Genomic DNA, 18,066 nt, shown 5'->3' with positions numbered 1-18,066 from the left:
TCCATGTTATTAATAGGTATCATTTTAGAGGTTTGGTGTTTGTGTGCTTAAGATGTGATGCACAACACCCCACCCCTTTGGTCCAAATAAAATAAACCCATGAGTTACTCTTTATTTAGATCATCGTGAGCTATCCCCCAACGAAGCAGCTGACTTACGAAGAGCAGGACCTCGTCTGGAAATTCCGATATTATCTCACTCATCAGGAAAAGGCAAGTGCCCGAATTAAATTTATATTCTTATAATTACAGCCATAACTTGTGTTGCGTTGGGTTCATGTTGTGTCTTTTCAGCTTGCAAACGCATGTGCAGAAGCTCTGTATCGCGCCGCATGTGAACGCAGAAGCGGTACTCTAGTTATGGACTTTTTCAGGGTGTGAATGGCACCCCGGAATGGATTGAGTCTGTAACTAGAGGTACCACTGTGCGTTTTAATGCTGCAGGCATCAAAACATGGAAACATGTGTCTGGGTGTGAGTGGGTGTTTTTAAAAATCCTTCCTTCCTTCCTCTGTGGATGTGTGCAGTTTGAAATATTTTAAAATATTCTGTTGTTCTGCGCATTCTGCTATCCTGCAACCATGTGAAAGGCTGAATATCCTACCACGGCCCCTGCAGTCTGTAGGCTTTCCACCTCGGGATTGAAGCTGGGTAGCACTTCCAGAGACCACCTTCTGCACAGGAACAGGTCAAAGTGCTGTGGACTCACAGCTTAGAGTTGTGAGCACCGGATTCACTTCCACAAGAAGACAGTCGTCGCACAGCAGAGTACAGCAGAGCATAAACGACTCGGAGAGCAGCTCTGTTGAATATCTTCTTTATTCTATCTACAACTATAATACACAACTATATACAGAGCTAAATGAGGTCTAAACGAAAGATGCTGAACTGCACTGAGTGTCTGCAGCTGCTCTTAGCACCAACCTTATCTATACACACAATCTCTCTCTAACACTCAGTCTCTCTCCAACACTTTGATGTGAGGCTGGAGCAGAATAAGTAGAGAGCAGAAACAGCCCCTCCTCTCTGAAGAATCAGCAGAGAACATCAGCAGATTCTTGGATATGGGAGGGGTGAAATCTCCTCAAAGCATAGTGAGGAAAAAGAATGGCAGCAAGACAAGAAAAGAAACAAAATGACAACGACTCTTAGACCGTTGCATGAGATTGCAGCTAAGCCAATAAAAAAGCCTTTGATCCTGCTGTGATTTGGATCCTGTTCACGGGCCTTTATGGTTGCCATTGCTGTGTTGCTTCTGTTGTTTTAAAGGCAGGGATGAAGTTGGAAATGGCCATGCCTAGTTCAGTAGGAGGAAGGAGGCCCTGTGTGATTGCAGCTTTTGTCTTCCAGGCATTGACAAAGTTCTTGAAGTGCGTCAACTGGTATCTCCCGCAGGAAGCGAAGCAGGCTCTGGAGCTCCTGGGGAAGTGGAAGCCGATGGACGTGGAGGACTCCCTGGAGCTCTTGTCCTCGCACTTCACCAACACCACAGTCCGGCGTTACGCCGTCGCTAGGTTGCAGCAGGCAGACGATGAGGTGTGGGAATGCCCCGCTGTCACTTGTCCTGCGTTCCGGTTAGATTCAACCAGACATGTGTGACTGACTTTTTCCATAGGTTGGCATGTAGAATCGAAGTTGAAATTGAAAATGAAATACTTTTTGAAATTGAAATACTTTATTGTCACTTGTACAACTTGTGAGATTACACGAGCACCCCCCACTCAGCTCTTAGTCTTAATTCCCCTCGTTTACTGACACACACACACACCAAACCTGAAAGTCAGTTGCCCTGTTGATATATTTTCATTCAGCAGCCTAACAGCCCACAGATAGAAGCTGTTCTTTAACCTGTTGGTGTGACTAATCATGCTTCTGTATCTTCTGCCTGAGGGCAGGAGATCAAGAAAGTGCTGGCCAGGGTGTGAATCATCTCTGAGAATTTCCCTCACTCTCTGGATTCATGGGACAGCCCATAATATCTTGTGCTGTATTCACCACCCTCTGTAGGCACTTCCTATCAGTTGATGTCAAACCAGCGTACCACACCTGGATCATAGAAACGTAGAGTTGGAAAAGACCACAAGGATCATTTTGTTTGTTTGTTTGTACCTTGCCCATCTGACTCCAGGCAGCTTACCAACAGTTATAAGAACATAATAAAACACCAGACATTAAAAACTTCCCTATACAGTGCTGCCTTCAGATGTCTGCTGAAAGTTGTGCAGTTATTTATCTCCTTGACATCTGATGGGCGGGGGTGCAACCCCCTACAATGCAGGTATCTTTCACTCAACGTGGGGCTCAAACACACAACCCTGAGTGTCAGAGTCTCATGCTCTACCGACTGAGCTATCCCAGTACAGTCGCATCTTGGTTTTCGAACAGCTTAGTTTTGGCTCCCAGATGCCGCAAACCCAGAAGTGGGTGTTCTGGTTTGCGAACTATTTTTGGAAGACGAATATCTGACAGGGCTTCCACAGCTTCTGATTGATTGCAGGAGCTTCCTGCAGCCAATCAAAAGCCGTGATTTGGTTTTTGAACATTTTGGAAGTTGAGCGGACTTCCAGAATGGATTCTGTTTGACTTCCAAGGTACGACTGTATGTGTTTTCTCCCTTCCCCCTCTCTTTCCTCCCCTCCCTCTTCCTTCCCTTTTTCATCTCCCTCACTGCATCCATCCTCTTTTATTCACCCCTTTCCTAATTTTCAATATTTATGGAATTTAGTTCCAGGGTGAGCTACATTGCTGCCTTCTGTGGAACGAGCTCTGAAGACATACTTTTCTTCAGCGTGGTGTTTAGACATTAAAATGTGAGCTGTTGGGTTAGGACAGTTGGGCCATGTGTACAACGATTGGGCCGTGTGCCCAATGCTGGTTTTAAAATGCCCTAGCCTTATGTCTGAGTGCAATGGGGTTTGATCGTTTTGATGTTGCAATTGATTGTAGTTGGTGTAGTTGCCTAATGGAAGGGTGGCTTAAAAGGTTCCCTTCATATGATGCAAATTGTAATTCACACCAGCTCCCATCAGCATGGATAGCGGTCAGGAATGATGGGAGTTGTAGTCCAACAGCATTTGGGGCCCTGCTGGATCACACCAACGTCCCATCTAGACCAGCAGGCTGTTCTCACAGTGGCCAACCGAAGGCGCCATTGGGAAACCCAACTGCACAAGCACTTTTTACCTAAACTCACGGAGAAAGAAGCAAGTAAATAAGCAAGATAGGTTAGCTTCCAAAAATCTTGGGATCCCGGCAGCTTAACAGACCGCTGTTGTCCTCTTCCTTATTCAGGATCTCCTGATGTATCTGCTCCAGCTGGTCCAGGCCTTGAAGTATGAAAACTTCGACGACATCAAGAATGGGTTGGAACCTACGAAGAAAGACAGTCAGGGATCCATGACAGAAAGCATGGCGACGTCTGGGGCCAATCCTGCAGAAATAGACAGGTAGGCGAGAGACTACTGGAGGTCCATAGGGGAGTAGAGAGTCTTGCCTACTCAACTTTATAGACTGCATAGTTTTGCATTCTGTCTTCCTGGGGAGAGCAGGTGTGACTGAGAAGGAGCATGTTCAGCCTGAGAAGATTCCCAGGAGCCTGATAGAGGGGGCTGGGGATCCTCATGTGGACCTGAGGTTCTCCCCCAAAAAATAATAAAAAGAAAAAAAATATACTAGACTGCATGGACTCAAGGGTCTGCCTTGGGTTAAGACAGCCTCCCATGAGAAAAGAGGCCTTAAAATTCCATTTATTTCCATTCTCCTGTCAGCTCTCAGATCATCACGAGCCCCTTGCCTCTCATCTCCTCCCCACCTTCTGCAGCAAAATCAAAGGAGCCTGCTGACAGCGAAAACCTTGAGGTGAGTAAAATACTGACAGGAACCCTTAAGTTTTAAGAGAATGGGCTCTGTTGGAGCTGGGGAGGTTCCAGTTTTCAATTCTGAGCTCAACCATGATCTCTCAGAGCAGCCTCTTGTGAGATACGTTGGCCCCAACCCCACCTGAATTATACTGTGACCTACTTTGCAGGAGTCTTGGGTTTCACAGGGCAATCTACAACAAAGTAGTTGCGAGGATTTCCATTTCTATGACGGAAGTTCCCTGCCCTCTCCTCTCCCCATGTACCCCAAATCTGCCCCCAAAGGTTGGGGAAAGCCATAGAAGAGATTTAGAGGGCAGGTGCGGAGGGGGAAGGAAAATTCTGTTGACCTATGCAATAAAGAAAACATGCATAAAAAACCAGAATCTTGAGAGCCAGTGTGGTGTAGTTTTTAAGAGCGGTAGTCTCATAATCTGGGGAACCGGGTTCGCGTCTCCGCTCCTCCACATGCAGCTGCTTGGTGACCTTGGGCCAGTCACACTTCTCTGAAGTCTCTCAGCCCCACTCACCTCACAGAGGGTTTGTTGTGGGGGAGGAAGGGAAAGGGGAATGTGAGCCACTTTGAGATTCCTGAAGAGGAGTGAAAGCGGGATATCAAATCCAAACTCTTCTTCTTCTTCTTAAATAACGAGGGAAACCTAAGTTGAGCAACCTGCACTCTGAATATTAGACATCGCAAACCTGTCCGAACCAGACAGCAGATATTTAATCATATCCTTATTGTTGAGCTACCACTGCTAACTTTCTCTCTAAATATTTTTCCTAGGTGTTTCATACAGTTTGCAGTATAGCATATAAGGCAATAGGTATCCCTTATCCAGGGAGTTTGAGCACAACATTGCTTTCTTTAGTGCCAAACTGTGACCGGTGTTATGTTTGAACCTGACCTGTGTGTGTGTGTGTGTGTGTGTGTGACTTTTCCCCCTCCAGCTTTCTCTACCTAGGAGAAAGCAGAGAGGCACATATCCATCACATAAATATCCCAAAGAGCTGTTTGTGTGTTTTAAGAACGTAAAGGTCCTTCTCTGTTTCACAACCTTTAAGCGACGTTTCCCTGTACTTTCAGCAAGACCTTTGCACGTTCTTGATCTCGCGAGCCTGCAAGAATTCCACGCTGGCAAACTACTTGTATTGGTAAGTGCAGAAAAGGGGGTTGATGCCTTGTGCTCCAGAAAATGTTGCCACTCTAGCTTCCCGGCAAGTGGGACGCAGTGCGTTACCAGCAAGACGATGGAGAGCAAAAGCTTGTCCGTTTTCTCCCCTGCTTAGTATTCCTCACCCTTATCCCCCACCCAGCCCAGACATTGACCAAACCTAGACCCCTCGACCTCAGGAAAGCTGAGTGTTTGCATCATGCTTCTTATACCATAGTTTGCCACTTCTGAATTCCCTAAACACAGACCTTTAGGGGAGGTCAGAAAGGTGCTATAGACCAGCTGTTTCTCCCTCAGACTTGGTCTGGGTGCTCAATCTGCCCTCAGGAAAGATTTCTGACCACTTTTCTTTAAAAAATGTGTTTTATTGATTTTCAGTTACAAATTAATTAGAGTGGGGCGGGGGACCAGTAATGTTGATGATTTTAAAAATTACTTGTACCCCACCCATCTGACTGGGTTGAACCAACAAATATAAAAAAAAAATATAATAAAACACCAACAAGTCAGAGTACAGGGCTGTCACAACAAAGGGAAAATATAACAGGAACAATCCCAGTTGTGGTCCATTGAATGCATAGTAGTCAAAAGAAGGTGTCATTCCACAATGTACCTCATGCTGTATTTTTTATTTTTTTAAAGCGTTGGTTCTTGTGTAGAGATATGTGTCTATAAACAGGGGCTTTCCACCCCCCATATTCATGGCTCCCTACCCCAAACACTTTCTGCTTCCTTTATCGGTGACAGAATTGGCCAGTTTATTATTATACTTCCCCCACCCCACAAATACACACTTTCGTCTATCCAGACTCCTCCATTTCTCAGTGCCAAAATCTGAATGTCAACAGCTACAGTTCTGGCAGACTTAGCTATAAATCCTCGCGTCTGCTGATCAATGGTGTGTTTTGCCCGACCAGCCTCAGCAGGAGTTGGAAATAATCAAAGGGGTGTTTGGATGTACACCCCTTGATGAAAACCTGGAGTTTGATTTGTAATCTGTGGCTGGGATACAGAGAAGGGCGAAAGGAGCTATAGATACAAAAAGCCTTATTTTGAAAGGCTCTGGAGAGAGAGGAGTTCAGTCTGGAGATACACTGAGGCCCCATCTAAAACAGTATCTTCTTTGGCGATCATTCATAGCGGAGTAAGATTGTCTTCAATAAATGTGGTTTTAAAAGTGAGTCCGTAAGTGACTGTCTAGGCCAATTCTGGATCCACACGTTCTTCCACAGTGAAGATATAGGTTAGGTTTCTGGGTGGGAGTTGATCATGGTGAGGGTTTGCCAAGTGTGCCTTCCTCTTAGCTCATTTCTCCCTTTCGTCCTGTGTTTGAGTGTCTTCAAAGCCCATGACACCTTTCGTGAAGGCTGGAGCGCTCGCAGGCCAGTGTTCCCCAGTTGTCGGTGCTTATACTACATTTTTTTAGATTTGCCTTGAGACAGTCTTTGTACCTCCATATCTCTCTCTCTCTCTCTCTCTCTCCATCTCTCTCTCTCTTTTGACCACCAGCATTATGCTTACCATTTTTAAGTTCATACCACTTTAAACAGCCATGGTTTCCCCTAGAGAATCCTGGGAAGTGTAGTTTGTTAAGGGGGTTGAGAGCTGCTAGGAGACCCCTGTTCCCCTCACAAACCACAAGTCCCAGAGTTCCCTGTGAGGAGGGACGATTTCTGAACCAGTCTGAGAATTGTAGCTCTGCAAAGGAAACAACTCTAAGCACTGTTAACAACCTACAGTTCCCATGGTTCCTTGGGGGAAAGGCATGGCTGTTTAAAGTGGTATGGTACTGCTTTAAATCACAGAATCTTAGAGTTGGAAGGGACCCAAGGGTCATCTAGTCTGACCCCCTACAATGCAGGAATCTCAACTAAAGCACCCATAGCAGATGACCATCCAACCTCTGCTTAAAAACCGCCGAGGAAGGAGAGTCCACCACCTCTTGTGGGAGACAGTTCCACTATCGAACAGCTCTTATCGTCAGAAAGCTTTTTCAAATATTTAGCTGGAATCTCCCTTCTTGTAACTTGACTCCATTGGTTTGAGTCCTACCCTTCAGAGCAGGAGAAAACAAGCTTGCTCCCTCTTTCATGGGACAGCCCTTGAGATATAGGATACCTAGGTGGCTATCATATAGGATACTGATGGGGCACAGAGAAGGCAGAATCCTGCCACTGTTTCACAGCAGGGCCTTGTGCTCTAGAAATTATTAACTTTGCTCCAAGTCTCACTTTTATGAGTGTGCAAAGCACAAGCTGGAAATTTTTTTAATTCCCTGCAGTGCTAGAGCCTGTTTCTGCTCTCTGTTCATGCTTTTGTATCACAGAGGCACCCGTAACATCCATATTTTTTACAAAGAAGCAATCCTGTACAGATTGTGAGATGAATGTCTTTTATTGGCTTTGATTTCCCTCACCAGAGCTTTAATTCTCAGGTTGGTTTGACATTCAAGCCCTCTTCCCAGGAAAGAAACTGGAAGAGACAGCTCTCTGAAGGGAACAGGGATTTCTTTTTTCCTTTCCTTTCTTAAAAAAATATATATTTTTTTTATTAAATTTTACATTTTTATCTTCATCATAGTAATATATGAAATACAAAGAAAAAACCAAATTCCCCCCACTCCGCGACTTCCCTCAACTTTACATATTGACTTCTCCTGCCTGTTTTGTTATGCCTTGACATTGTATTCTCTGAATTAAATATTATTTAGTTCTTATCATTCTAACACCATGTTTGTAGTTTCTATTTTTGTTTTGTAAATTGTGTTTACTCAAACCTTGCTAGTGAGTCCATTTCCTTACAATGTTTCTGTAGATACAACATAGATGGTTCCCAGACTTTTAAAAAGTCTCTGTTGTCTTTGTCTTTTCATTTAGCTTCGCCATTTCAGCATATTCCATCAGTTTTTCTTGCCATTCTTCTTTCATTGGTATCTCGTCATTTTTCCATTTTGGGGCTAGCAATATCCTAGCTGCTGTTGTGGCATATATGAAAAGTTTCTTCTTCTCTTTTGGCAAGTCTTGAGCTGTAATGCCTAGTTAAAAAACAAAACAAAACAAAACAAAAACTTCTGGTCTTTTAACAAAGGTTGCGTGGCAAGTCCCTCCCCCCCCTGCCCCGTGGAAATAATGATACATGACACAATTATTCAGGTTAATAGGCTAAAAAAGGCCACAACTTTATTGGTTACAGGTGATGAGTGGTATTGGCTTAGGCATTGGTCCTAACCGACTCTATCCAGCTTCAGCCCATCCACTTGAAGTCCAGGAAGGGTTCACCACCAGTAGGGGGAGTCCTGCTGATGCACATCAACTAGGAACTCCCCCAGGGTCACGTGCCTTAGGCCCTCACCTCCCTAGGCTTTGGACAGGGCCATGTCCCCCAGAATCCTTTAGTGGACTACCCTTCTATATGCGGGGCAGGTGATGGCGCTACCTCCCCTCTTTCCATCTACAGAACTATTCCAATGCCTAACTGCCAATACCAAGGAAGCTGTGACCATTTGCTACGAGATAGGCAAAAACGAAGTGGCTGATGCCAATTTGCCAAGTGGGAAAATTCCTACCAGGCCCCTCAACGGCGACCAACCAAGGTCCATAGCAAGATCAAAGAACGAAAACCTTATAGGCAGGAGGGTGGGAAAAACAGGAATACCTGGTGCATGGCAGAGAGGGAAATCTCCGGCCACGTCCACGTCCCCTGAACTGGCCAGTTGGAATCCCCCCAATCACGCGGAGGCTGGCCTCCACTCGCCGCGCATGTGGAGGGGCCGTGAAGCCCACAACTCCACGTCCTCCGTAGGGTGGAAGTGGCTTTATCTTAAACATTCTTTTCATTTCATTATAAATCATTTCCCAATAATTTTTAATTATTTTACAGTTCCACCACATATGAAAAAAAAAAAGTGCCCTCCTTTTCTTTACATTTCCAAAACTTATTGGAGCCTGTTCTGGGAACAGGGGCTTCTAAACCACTCTCAGCACCCTTTGCCCAGGATTCTTCATGACAAGCCACAACTGCTTCAGATATACCGTGCAGATGGCCCCATAGATATCTATATCTCAGGCATTAAAAGCCCAGGGCAAAAAGGTGTTCCTTTTAGTCTAAGCTCTGACTCGTTCTCATCTTCCATGCAAGGTACGTGATTGTGGAGTGTGAAGACCAGGACACCCAGCAAAGAGACCCCAGAACTCACGAGATGTACTTGAACGTCATGAGGAGGTTCAGCCAAGCTCTGCTAAAGGTGAAATTGACTGTTTTGTGTCGTGCGGAGGCTAGTGGGTATTGGAGCATAATTGTAAAGGTTGTATGCGCACCTCACAATAAAACAGGCAACCCCAAAGACCAGGGGGATGGATTAACGTCCGTATGAGTCCACATTACAACATTTGGGCCTTTTTTTCATGTAGAGAAAGGGTGGTTAAGTGAGGACACGATCAGTGCTGGATTTATGTATGAGCTAAACAAGTTATAGCTTAGGGCCCCACTCTCTTAGGGGCCCCCAAAAAAATTAAAGGAAAAAAAACTGGATGTACATTTCCAAAATATAAGATAAAAAATAAATAAAATAAAACCTACCTATAGCAACAGTGTTTTGTGGGCTGGCACGGTGGGTTAAACCACAGAGCCTAGGACTTGCTGATCAGAAGGTCGGCGGTTCGAATCCCCGCGACGGGGTGAGCTCCCGTTGCTTGGTCCCTGCTCCTGCCAACATAGCAGTTTGAAAGCACCCCAAAAAGTGCAAGTAGATAAATAGGTACAGCTCTGGCGGGAAGGTAAACGGCGTTTCCGTGCGCTGCTCTGGTTTGCCAGAAGCGGCTTAGTCATGTTGGCCACATGACCTGGAAGCTGTAGGCCGGCTCCCTTGGCCAATAAAGCGAGATGAGCGCCACAACCCCAGAGTCGACCACGACTGGACCTAATGGTCAGGGGTCCCTTTACCTTATGATGTAAGTAATGGGCCCTGCCTGCTATCCTGCTCCCTAAAATATCACTATTAGGTCCATAAATTACCATATAGCTTATATTCAACACAAAAAAGAGACAATTTGTTGTTGATAAAGGACAGCTGGACATATAAAGGGCCCCATTACCTTCAGTAGCTTAGGGCCTCATCAAACTTAAAACCGGCCCTGGAAACGATAGAAGTATATAAAATTATTCCTGGAGAAAGTGAATATATAGAAGTTCTCCTCTCTCTCTATCACTCATTAGACCAAACATTTGACATTCTCTATTATGTTAACTGCAAAGAAGGAAAAGGAAAAGCTTCTAAGCTAACAGTTGGAAGCACTGTTAGTAAAGTATAGAAATAAATATTTTGGTTTACTTATGCCCATCTGTTTCTGTAAAACACCTGCCACAACCCTGGGTTAAATTCTCTCCCCCCCTCCCCCCCCCTTCTCTGATTCTTAATACTTCAGCAAACAAAGTGCATTATGATAAACATCACACTTGCTTTCAACCACAGGGGTCATCTAAGGCAAATTCCCCATTCGGGACAAGAAGTCATTTTGCTCCATGCTTTCCTTGGAAACATTAAATGCCTTTCTATATTATTTATTTGGCTGCACAATATTGTAAGAATAGCAGGCTGTTGCACAGGTTAAGAAAAGCACTGTTCTTCGCCTGGGGAAGAAATCCGTAGTGATGACGCTGTGCGAGTAATTTGTGTTTTATGTTCTTGGAGCCGAAACCATAGAACAAGACTGATAATAGCTTTCTGAGGAAAAACAACAACATGATGCTGTAAGACTTTGCATTGGGAACCTCAGAAATAACAGGAACCCAAGGCTGGATTGCGCTCTTTAAAAGTACAGTGGTACCTTGGTTCTCAAACTTACTCCGTTCTGGAAGTCGTTCCAAAACCAAAGCGTTCCAAAACCGAGTTGTGCTTTCCCATAGAAAGTAATGCAAAATGGATTAATCCGTTCCAGACTTTGAAAAACAACCCCTAAAACAGCAATTTAACATGAATTTTACTCTCAAACATGACCACTGAGCCATAAAATGAAAGTAATAAGCAATGTACTGCTGTCACACAATCAATCAATCAGTAGCTGAACTTCCGGGTTAGCGCCTCTGGCAATGGCGGAGCTCCTCCGATCAGGAGGAACCGGCTCTGTGAAAAACAGGGTCTGACCGCCACGGCGAAGGCGGAGACCCTTAGAAATCACAGACGGAAGAAGTCTGTGAACCTGGGATTTGGCTGGCACCTTCTGCGCTCCCCCTACTCGCGGGGAGACCCAGTATCGGGAATCCGGAGCGACGTGGGGTGAGAGGCGCGGTGCTTTGAATCAACCGCTTATTTCACAGAGCGAAGCCACATTGCTGCTGTCGGAGAGCGCTGACTTTTTTCCTGTGGACAATTGGATTTTAAACAACAACCCGTGAGTAGAACGGGAAATTGAGCTTTTAAATAATTTAATTTGGCACCAAATGGGGAAGGTTCAAACAGGAAGTCCACCTTCCCTTTCTGTAAATAGACTGAAGCAAAGCAGTTGTTAACTAAGGTTCTGGAAAGTCTTACGTAAAGGATTAAAACTCCACTGATTGAAACAATTAATTTTGACCAAGTGAACTTGCAGGAGAAGGTAAAAAATTAAAAATCGAAGCATCATGTCTCTGAACCTGGGAACAGCTTGCAAAAAGTCCATCGATGGTAAACAGGACAAATTTGACAGCTAGTTTTAAAAGAAAGACATTGTTTCTATTGTCCGCTTCTGCACTTAAAAAGAAGAAAAAGTAACTGGAAACTGTTACTAATTTACTTTTGGAATTGTGCTGGAAAGGATTGATACAAATGGAGACTGTCTTCCTCTAGAGGGAGTTTTGGGACATTGTTACAAGAGTGCAGCTGGGAAATTGGCCTTAAGATAAAGACTGTGAGAAACTAGTTCTGACCTTGAACATCTTAAGAATGTCGGCAAAGGAAGAAGTAGCGTCTGTACTGAATAGGACAATCTATCTGTTGGGAAAGCTGCATAAACAGATAGATGTCATGGCTACTAATATTGATATTTTCGGAACAAAACTGGGTATCAGCATAGAAGTCGACAAGAACCCAGCACAGGAATCTTTCTTAACGGAACAAATTGATGAATTAGAGAAGGAGAAAGTTGCTATTGTTGAGTACAAAGCAAAACAAGGGGGAGCCTTAACCCTAAAGAGGCAAATGGAGGATTACAACTTGAGGCCTTATATGACTGTAATTAGGAGAAGCCAGTTTTTGAAAATGGGTGCCTGGCCTGATCTGGAAAAGGAAAGGTGGAGAGATCCCCTTATGCAGGGATCAAATGACTTTTGGAATATGAATTTGAGCCAGGAGGAGATTGGAGCTTTTGGGGCCTTTGGACTTGGAAGAATTGTGAAACAAGATTCAGAATACTTTATGGGCCCTAGCTTTAACTATGGAAATCTGGCAGACCTGTCAAGAAGGAATATAAGCATCGTTGGGTTGGAGCTCCCCCGAGATCTGCTTTTTAGCACCAAAGATTATCAAGAAGATTGGCAGAAGGGAAGTGAATAAGAGTTAAGAGCCTCGGATATAAGATCTCCAGGTTGATGGACGCTGGGAGGTTGATGGAACTGACGGCAGGGGCCAAGACCAGGGAGGGGAGACGGTGGAAGAAAATTGGGAATTTAAAGTGTATATATGGAGATTTTTAAAAAAAATAAAATTAATGAGAGTTGGAAAAATCGTGGAAGGAAATTTTTATGACCCTAGGGGAAATGTCTTAAGAGATTAAGTTCAAATATATTAGTTTTAATGAGAAATAAGATTAAACAAAGTAAAAATGGATGATTAATTGGTGAAAGAAGTGAATGTTAAATTACAGCATATTGAGATAAATTATTAGGATAAAAACAAAGATGAAGGATTTGCTGAAATATCTAACTGAACCAGAATACAAAGAGGGGAAGTGTGAGGAGGTCAAGGAAATAAGCTAAAGAAAGAAAGTTATGTAAAGGTTTGATTTGTTCTTTTTTTTATTGTATGCATTTTTTTCTTTTTTGTCTGTTTTCCTTTTTATTTTTTTTATTTGATGGGACTTGTTTTTATGTATTGTTTTGCTTTCTTTTTTGGTTTAATTGGGTGTTTTTCAGCTCTTATTTTTTTATTACTCATGTAACCTTTAAAATTTTAATAAAAATTTATTTAAAAAAACAAAAACAATCAGTAGCTGAACTGGGTTCCACACTGTCACAAAAACAAAAGAAAAAAGAGCCGCAAAAATGCAAAATAAATAGCAAAAACAGACCTCAGCGTAACACTCAAAACAGAAGTGTGGCACTCAAATCGGAAGCGTAACACTCAGAAACCAGAACACTTACTTGCAGGTTTGCAGTGTTTGGGTTCCAAGTTGTTTGAGTACCAAGGCATTTGAGAACCAAGCTACCACTGTAAACTGAAAGTGCAGTTCTCATTTTGTATTTTTTGTGTTCTGAACCACCCTATGGTCTTCAGTTGAAAGGTCACCATCACCATCGTTGTCATCATCCCTGAAAAGAGCCTTGTGTTTGTTTGGAGTTGTCATTCATCGAGGCTCTGGGGGTCTCTCCTCCCTCCCTGCTGTATAAATCGACTCGTGTCACATGAGTCCTCACCTCCAGAATGATTGTTGTTGGCGCAGTTGTACAAAAAAACAAAACAAAAAAGCTCTGAAAGGTCAGGGAACCAACTACCTGCTACAGAGAACTTTGATTGCATTTTATGGAGGGCTGGGGAGGGGGGTGGGATTGCCCGGGAGAAACTTCCTTTTTTTTTTTTTTTTGAGCGAACGTCGGTGTTTATTATCCGCTCACTCCGAGAGCTGTGATTGCCGAGAGCTCCACTCAAGGCAAAATAATTACAGCAGAGAGAACTAATTCTTTTCTCCTTCTCCTCCTTTTTTCCGCCTTCTAATTTAACGCAGGGTGATAAGTCTGTCAGGGTGATGCGGTCTTTGCTGGCGGCCCAGCAGACGTTTGTAGATCGGCTCGTTCATCTCATGAAAGCAGTGCAGCGTGAAAGTGGCAACCGTAAAAAAAAGGTAAAATGGCAGAATTGTATAGGGATACATACAGATATACATGCACATAGAGAGAGAGAGAGAGAGAGAGAGAGAGATATTGCTCCGTCGCAGCTCCTGCCAACCTAGCAGTTCAAAAGCACGCCAAAAAAGTGCAAGTAGATAAATAGGTACTGCTCCGGCGGGAAGGTAAACGGCGTTTCCATGCACTGCTCTGGTTTTGCCAGAAGCGGCTTAGTCATGCTGACCACATGACCTGGAAAAACTCTGTGGACGAACACCAGCTCCTTCGGCCTGTAAAGCGAGATGAGCGCCGCAACCCCAGAGTCGTTTGTGACTGGACTTAACTATCAGGCATCCTTTACCTATTTTTTAAGGTAAAGGTAAAGGTACCCCTGCCCGTACGGGCCAGTCTTGACAGACTCTGGGGTTGTGCGCCCATCTCACTTAAGAGGCCAGGGGCCAGCGCTGTCCGGAGACACTTCCGGGTCACGTGGCCAGCGTGACATCGCTGTTCTGGCCAGAGCCAGAGCCGCACACGGAAACGCCGTTTACCTTCCCGCTGGTAAGCGGTCCCTATTTATCTACTTGCACCCGGAGGTGCTTTCGAACTGCTAGGTTGGCAGGCGCTGGGACCGAGCAGCGGGAGCGCACCCCGCCGCAGGGATTCGAACCGCTGACCTTTCGATCGGCAAGTCCTAGGCGCTGAGGCTTTAACCCACAGCGCCACCTGTGTCCCTATTTTTTACTTATATACAAATATCTATATTCCCCCCCCAAAAAAGCCATTTTGTCCATACTTGTGTTTCTCATTGCAAATGTGTTCCTCTTTTAATGAGAGTTCCTTGTGACAGAATGTGTAGTTTGGAACTCGGAGCCATAGGCTACATTAACACGGCTGTTTATTCTGTTTCCGTTGCTGTTAATTTACACATTTTATTTGTGCTGCCACATGACTGCACCAAATACCCAGGGTGGGGAACTTTGCACCTTCCCCAGCCTTGGAGCAACCAATCTGAATTCTGATTTTTAGCATAGACTGCCTTCTCTGCCAGTAAACAGTAAGAACGATAGAAATGCTGTCAGGGGCTCAGGAGCAGAAGCACAGGGAAGAGGGGAGATGGAGAGCGAAGGGGAAGAATCTGAGGGCAGCGTAGGAGAAGATGACAGTGGCCCGAGAGATTCCATGAGCCTCTCCAGCGAATCGGAAGATTCACAGAAGGGGGCGCTGGTGGCCAGGGCAAGGGGGGTCCCAAGGGGGACACTCCAGAAGCAAGGGGCCAGCGGGGACTCCCAGAGCAGCAGTTGGAGATCAGGACCAGCTTCCCCACCTGAGCATAGTGGGGGGGAAGAGTCCCAGGTATCGGGGGTAGCGTCTCCCCCAGCAGGGAGAGAAGAGGAGTCAGGGCTGACCACGCCTCCATCGGAGAGTCAGGCAATGGAGGGGAGGTCAGGTCCGGCTAGCATCCCGGAAGAGGGAAGCAGTGACAGAAGCAGTGCAACGGTCAGGAGGAAGGTCACTGGGTTGGCGCGAGAGCCAAGTTCAAAAGTACAGGCGCTCGGGGCAGCAGAGAACGAGGATTGGGAGCCGGGTCCTAAAGCCCGCCGGAGACAGGGGGAGGAGTCAGGGGACTCAGCGTCAGAAGAGTCCAGAAAGGGGAATGCCCCAGCGGACAGGAGGACCCAGAGGAGAAGAGAGCAGAGGAAGAGGTGGAGCAGGGCGAGAATCTTAAACTGGTGTCAGGGGGGAGGAGATTCAGACGGAACTTTGGCGGTCTAAGGTTTAAGACGTAGGGTTGCGCGCTACGGCTTTGGAATGGAAACTGAACTTCAATAAAGACTTTTGTATATAACCACGACCTGGCGTTGGTCCTCTGTGAGCTGGGACCTTGGGCAGCTCTGACAAATGCTAACAAAATAATCTTTATTGAAAATAATAGTCATTGCCCACATGTATTTGTAGTGATAAGGACTAGAAACCTGCTTAATCTTTCTTCTTCTAGAAGCTACGATTTTGCACCCAGTGCTGAATTTTTGGGTGTGTGTGTTTGTGTGCATGTATGTGTCGATTTCCAGCTGCTTTGTGGAGAACGTTTAATGAAAGGCCATGCCAATCAATCGACAGCTGCATGAATTATGACAGCTAGGGAGTGGAAGGGACAAGGAGAACGTAAAATAATAGATCAGTGGTATAGAGAAGTGGTATATAGCTATTAATGATAAATTAACATGTGCCATTAAGGTAAGACAGGGAATATGCAGGAGAAATGGCTCTGAGGAGATATTGAGGGTGTTTGTAGAATTTGTACTGTTAAAACAGAAAGGGGTCAAACCATCGCAAGAGGTGTTCAAATTTGGATAGTTACAATGGAATGGTCTCGGTAATGGGGTGCACATGTTTATTCTTATTTATGTATGATGATTACTTTTTAAATAAACAACAACAACAACAACATGCGATGGACAAACCATTAGCAGGCACATTTGAACCTACTTTCATCGATTTCTCTCTCTTTCTGTCTTTGTGAGTTTGCCCACAAGCTACATTTGATGAACAAGCTACATTGCAGTTGGCTCCCTTCCTCCATTCACGAGTTAGACTACATGCTGCAGCTCCTGTCAGGAGCTCGTCCGACACTCGAGTAGGACCCTGGCAGAGACACCTCCCCAACTGGCATGTTCCCTCCCTCCTGGTTGATCATTCGGGAGCTTCTAAAGCTTTCTTCAGCCCGAACATCACAGTGACCGATACCAACAGACATCAGCACACTAGGGATCTGCAGAGTGTCCGCAGTTTGCGTGACAGACCTCAGCAACTCAGTATTTTGGCTAATCTACTTTATTTACATATAAACACACACGGAGCACTGCAATGTGGCTCCCTCTCTAGCATCAGACAGCAAAGAGAAATAAACAAAGGACAATAGTCCCACTTCATGGAACACAGTAACACAAACATCCTGTCTCCGTCACTTCCCACTTTGTGGAGTCAAAACATACACCGTCATGTGATAGACAACCCATGACTGCAATCATGGAGCAGGAATTCTAACAGCCCCTAGTCCATGTTTTCGGTTTTGGAGTGCTTGGCATTAGCACGTGGTTCAGTAAGTCATGTTGTTCCTTCCTTCCCCCTGCTCTGCTTTTAGAACGAGAGGTTGCAGGCACTCCTGGCAGACAACGAGAAGATGACCCTATCAGATTTTGAGCCCATTCCCCTGCCCCTGGAACCTCAGGTGAAAATCCGAGGGATAATCCCGGAGAAAGCGACGCTGTTCAAGGTAAATCACCTACCGTCTTGTCTGTTGTCCATGTTCCGTGAGTGGGATTCAAGCATGTCAACCAGGATTTGGTGGTTGTTGTTTTAGCATTCTCTGGTAAAGCTTGCTAGCTTATGCTTGCACACTAGAACCAACTCCCTCGGAAGATGGTGCGTTCTCCTTCATGGGGGAGGTTTTTTAAACAGAGGTGGGATAGCCATCTGTCAGGAATCCTTTAAGCTTTTCTTCCTGCATTGTAAGGGGTTCAGCTGAATGAACCTCTCAGATCTACAGTTCTGTGATTCTGTGAGTTTGTGCACTTGGAGAGAATCTTTCTTTTTTGCAAGAAGGGCTGGGGTTAGGCTCATTTAAGAAGATTCAAGAAGGCACATTTAGGAAGATTGTAGAAATGGGGCTCGGAGGGGGGAGCTGGCATATTTGAGGCCTGTTGGGGTGTGGGATGTGTCCTTTTCTTAAAGGAACTGCTTCAGAAATGAACCAAGCTATTTCTCACCTCACTTCTGAGCCAATTCCATAGCAAGTGGTGGGAAACTCAACCCAAACACCATTATTCCTTGAATTGAATTGAATGAATCTTTATTTGTGTCAGCCATCGGCCATAGCAGTAAAACAACAATACGATATATAAAGAATAGAAATAAAAAGCCAATTATATAAAATACATTTTAGGGTTTTGAATCAATAGTCAAATAGTGGATCTTATTTTGATTGCCCCAACTAAAAACCTTTCAACCTTTGCTGTC

The 18,066-nt window shown here is 44.8% G+C and overlaps 1 protein-coding gene across 2 annotated transcripts in view; it reads left to right on the top strand.

Annotated features, from left to right (window-relative positions):
- PIK3C3 (phosphatidylinositol 3-kinase catalytic subunit type 3) overlaps positions 1–18,066 on the top strand; it is a 123,916-nt gene that overhangs the window by 27,774 nt on the left and 78,076 nt on the right. For both annotated transcript variants that reach the window (XM_079994778.1, XM_079994777.1), the window contains 8 exons: positions 120–212; positions 1,350–1,535; positions 3,291–3,445; positions 3,767–3,857; positions 4,944–5,011; positions 9,169–9,274; positions 13,947–14,063; positions 17,192–17,323. In XM_079994778.1, coding sequence (XP_079850904.1) covers positions 120–212; positions 1,350–1,535; positions 3,291–3,445; positions 3,767–3,857; positions 4,944–5,011; positions 9,169–9,274; positions 13,947–14,063; positions 17,192–17,323 — 948 coding nt within the window. The remainder of the gene's footprint in view (positions 1–119; positions 213–1,349; positions 1,536–3,290; positions 3,446–3,766; positions 3,858–4,943; positions 5,012–9,168; positions 9,275–13,946; positions 14,064–17,191; positions 17,324–18,066) is intronic.

This window comes from Podarcis cretensis (genome assembly GCF_951804945.1).
Source record: "Podarcis cretensis genome assembly, chromosome: 11".
Lineage (NCBI taxonomy): Eukaryota > Metazoa > Chordata > Lepidosauria > Squamata > Lacertidae > Podarcis > Podarcis cretensis.
Note: the sequence above shows the minus strand (reverse complement) of the source record. Positions and strands in the feature narration are given on the sequence as shown.